Source organism: Bidens hawaiensis, unplaced genomic scaffold (genome assembly GCF_021521415.1).
Source record: "Bidens hawaiensis isolate Kalapana, Puna unplaced genomic scaffold, B.hawaiensis_p1.1 tig00025215_1, whole genome shotgun sequence".
Lineage (NCBI taxonomy): Eukaryota > Viridiplantae > Streptophyta > Magnoliopsida > Asterales > Asteraceae > Bidens > Bidens hawaiensis.
Window position 1 is genome coordinate 112,805 of NW_027494024.1, and position 2,796 is coordinate 115,600.

Consider the following 2,796-nt stretch of genomic DNA (forward strand, 5'->3'; position numbering starts at 1 on the left):
GAGCTGGAGATTACAAAGATCTCACTTCTTCCATTAAGTCACTCATGTCCCACCTAAAGTATTGTAAATAAAGATTGCCTTTTAGATCTTTATTGAAAACCTCATACTTCCTACCAGTAGACCACTTCAGAATCCAACAACAATAAATGCCTTAGTCTTATTCCTAATTTCATAGCAAAACTTCCAACTTTTAAGCCTTCGAATAATCGAATTAACAAATTCCCATCTTTTGACCCCCACCAGTGACCAATATAAACTAACACCATGCATGACCGCATACACTTTAATTAATTACTCTTGTGAACTAAATAAATGGACTACACAATCATCTTCATCTTTCTCTCAGTTGTTATATCTTCTTATACCATTATTACCAAATTCGGCCACCGAAAGTTAGCGGTCGCCGCTAGACCCCCGCCCCCACCCGGCCCATACCCGTTCCCACTAATCGGAAACATCTTTGAACTCCGAGACAAACCACACCACTCGCTAGCGGCCCTAAGCAAAACCTATGGGCCGCTTATGTCCCTTAAGCTCGGTAGCACCACCATGACCGTTGTTTCGTCTCATAAAACCGCTCAAGAATTATTTTCAAAGCATGATATGTCTTTCTCGAGTAGATCAGTCCCACAGGCAGCCGCCACGCACAACCGTGATAAAATCTCCATGAGCTGGTTGCCAGTTGGTGATCAATGGCGACGACTAAGAAGAATATCCAAAGAACACTTGTTTTCCGTACGCCAACTCGATACTAGTCAACACCTCCGAAAGAACAAGGTTCACGAGCTTCTTGATTACGTGCATGGGTGTTCCAAAATCGGCAAACCGGTCAACGTAGGTCAAACAGCAGCCACTACAACTCTTAACATTCTTTCAAACTTCATCTTCTCCATTGATCTAGCTCAGTATGATGCAGTTTCTTCACAAGATTTTAAGGATCTTGTTTGGAGTTTGATGGAGGTTGGTGGGACACCTAATCTAGCCGATTTCTTTCCGGTTCTTCGTCCGTTTGATCCACAAGGATTGCGGAAACGGTCAGGACTTTATGTGACGAAGCTAATGGCGATATTCGAGCAGCATATAAGTGCGCGAATTGAAGCAAGAAGTGGTGGATGCTTATCATCAAGCAAGGATCTTACGGATTTGTTATTGGATATTAACCAAAATGAAGAATCATCACTTAGCATGGATGACATACGGCATTTGCTATTTGTAAGTAATCTTGTTTCATGTTAAATGTTTGAAAAAAGTGATATGTTTTGGAAACATTTTGGAATACCAGGGTCTTTTTTGTTTGTTGGGTAATCTTTAAAAACAAAAAAACATCTTTTTGTTTCCTGGATAATTTTAATCTTTAATAAACCAAAGGGACGAAAACCGCAATTTACTTAAATAAGTATTATAATAAAGAAAGAGTGAAAAGACATGTCTACCCCTGACTTAACGAGAAAATTTAACGGGATTAGTGATTTGGATGCAATTGGCAAGAACTGGGAAACGTGGAGGGTCCATATGCAAAAAATAAACTTTTTGGACTAAATTCGCATTATTTACCAAACCATAAGAACTAAAATGACACTTTACTCAAAAATCTTTCTATTTATTTTATTTTATTTTTTTTCTGTTTATTAGGTAAATCTTGAACAAAAAAGACATTTTTAGTAATTCATGGGTAATCTTAGAAAGGAAGAAAAAAATAGGACTTTTTTAGTTATTTTTGTTTCTTGGGTAGTCTTTAGAAAATAAAGACACTAGCTAGTTAATCGTACCACTTTTTCCTAAAAAATGATTCGTCTGATATTGACTAGTTGTATTTCATATAAGAATATTGCAAACTGATTAAAAATTCCCACGTGATATTTGGACAGGATTTGTTTCTTGCCGGAACAGACACTACATCGAGCACATTGGAATGGCCAATGGCTGAGCTAATTCACAACCCCGAAAAAATGTCAAAAGCGCGATCTGAGCTCAAGGAAATAATAGGAAACGAAAACGTAAGTGTTGACGAATCAGACATCTCAAGGCTCCCTTACTTACAAGCGGTTATTAAAGAAACCTTTCGTTTGCATCCTGCGGTTCCTTTTCTGGTCCCTCACAAAGCCATAACCGACATGGAGATCCAAGGCTACATGGTCCCAAAAGATTCACATGTCTTGTTTAACTTGTGGGTCATGGGGCAAGATCCCGACGTATGGTCGAACCCTCAACGATTCGAGCCAGAGAGGTTTCTTGAAAATGGAATCGACTATAAAGGTCAAGATTTTGAGTTGATTCCATTTGGTGCTGGAAGAAGGGTGAGTCCAGGATTACCACTTGCTCATAGATTGTTGCATGTGATTTTGGGATCTTTGATTTACAAGTTTGAATGGAAGATTGAAGGGGGACTAAGTCCACAAGATATGGACATGGCTGATAAGTTCGGTTTTACTTTACAAAAGAATTTTCCTCTAATGGCAATCCCAGTCAAAGTTTGATATTTCAGTTTAGTTTAGAAAATAATTTGGTTGTATCATTTTGAAGTTGGGTGAGTACTTTATACTTATTTTTAAATACTATTAAAGCAATACAATGTGGATACATAGTCTTTTTTTAGGCTGTTCACATGTGCAATCGAGTCATCATATTTTCATTCTCATGTGCTCTAATATTCTGTCATGTGTCATGTTGACCAAACACCAAAAAACTTATTAACCTTAATATTTTCCGTCAAAATCATTTTGATCTCTCTATCTCTCTCTCTCTATTTCTCGACTTACTAACTCCACCATCCACCATCTTTTATATTCCGGTAAT

General features: G+C 37.8%; 1 protein-coding gene across 1 annotated transcript; it reads left to right on the forward strand.

The window, feature by feature from the left end:
- Positions 1-200: 200 nt before the first annotated feature.
- LOC143571199 (cytochrome P450 76T24-like) lies at positions 201-2,537 on the forward strand. Its single transcript, XM_077056686.1, has 2 exons — positions 201-1,212; positions 1,869-2,537. Exons 1-2 carry the CDS (start codon positions 313-315, stop codon positions 2,475-2,477), a joined length of 1,509 nt encoding a protein of 502 aa, XP_076912801.1. The 5' UTR covers positions 201-312; the 3' UTR covers positions 2,478-2,537.
- Positions 2,538-2,796: the final 259 nt, after the last annotated feature.

Bases quoted from the DNA above. Each gene is read 5' to 3' on its own strand.
- LOC143571199 (XM_077056686.1), top strand. From the start codon at position 313: ATGGACTACACAATCATCTTCATCTTTCTCTCAGTTGTTATATCTTCT. The intron at 1,213-1,868 runs GTAAGTAATCTT...ATATTTGGACAG, and splicing joins ACATACGGCATTTGCTATTT to GATTTGTTTCTTGCCGGAAC.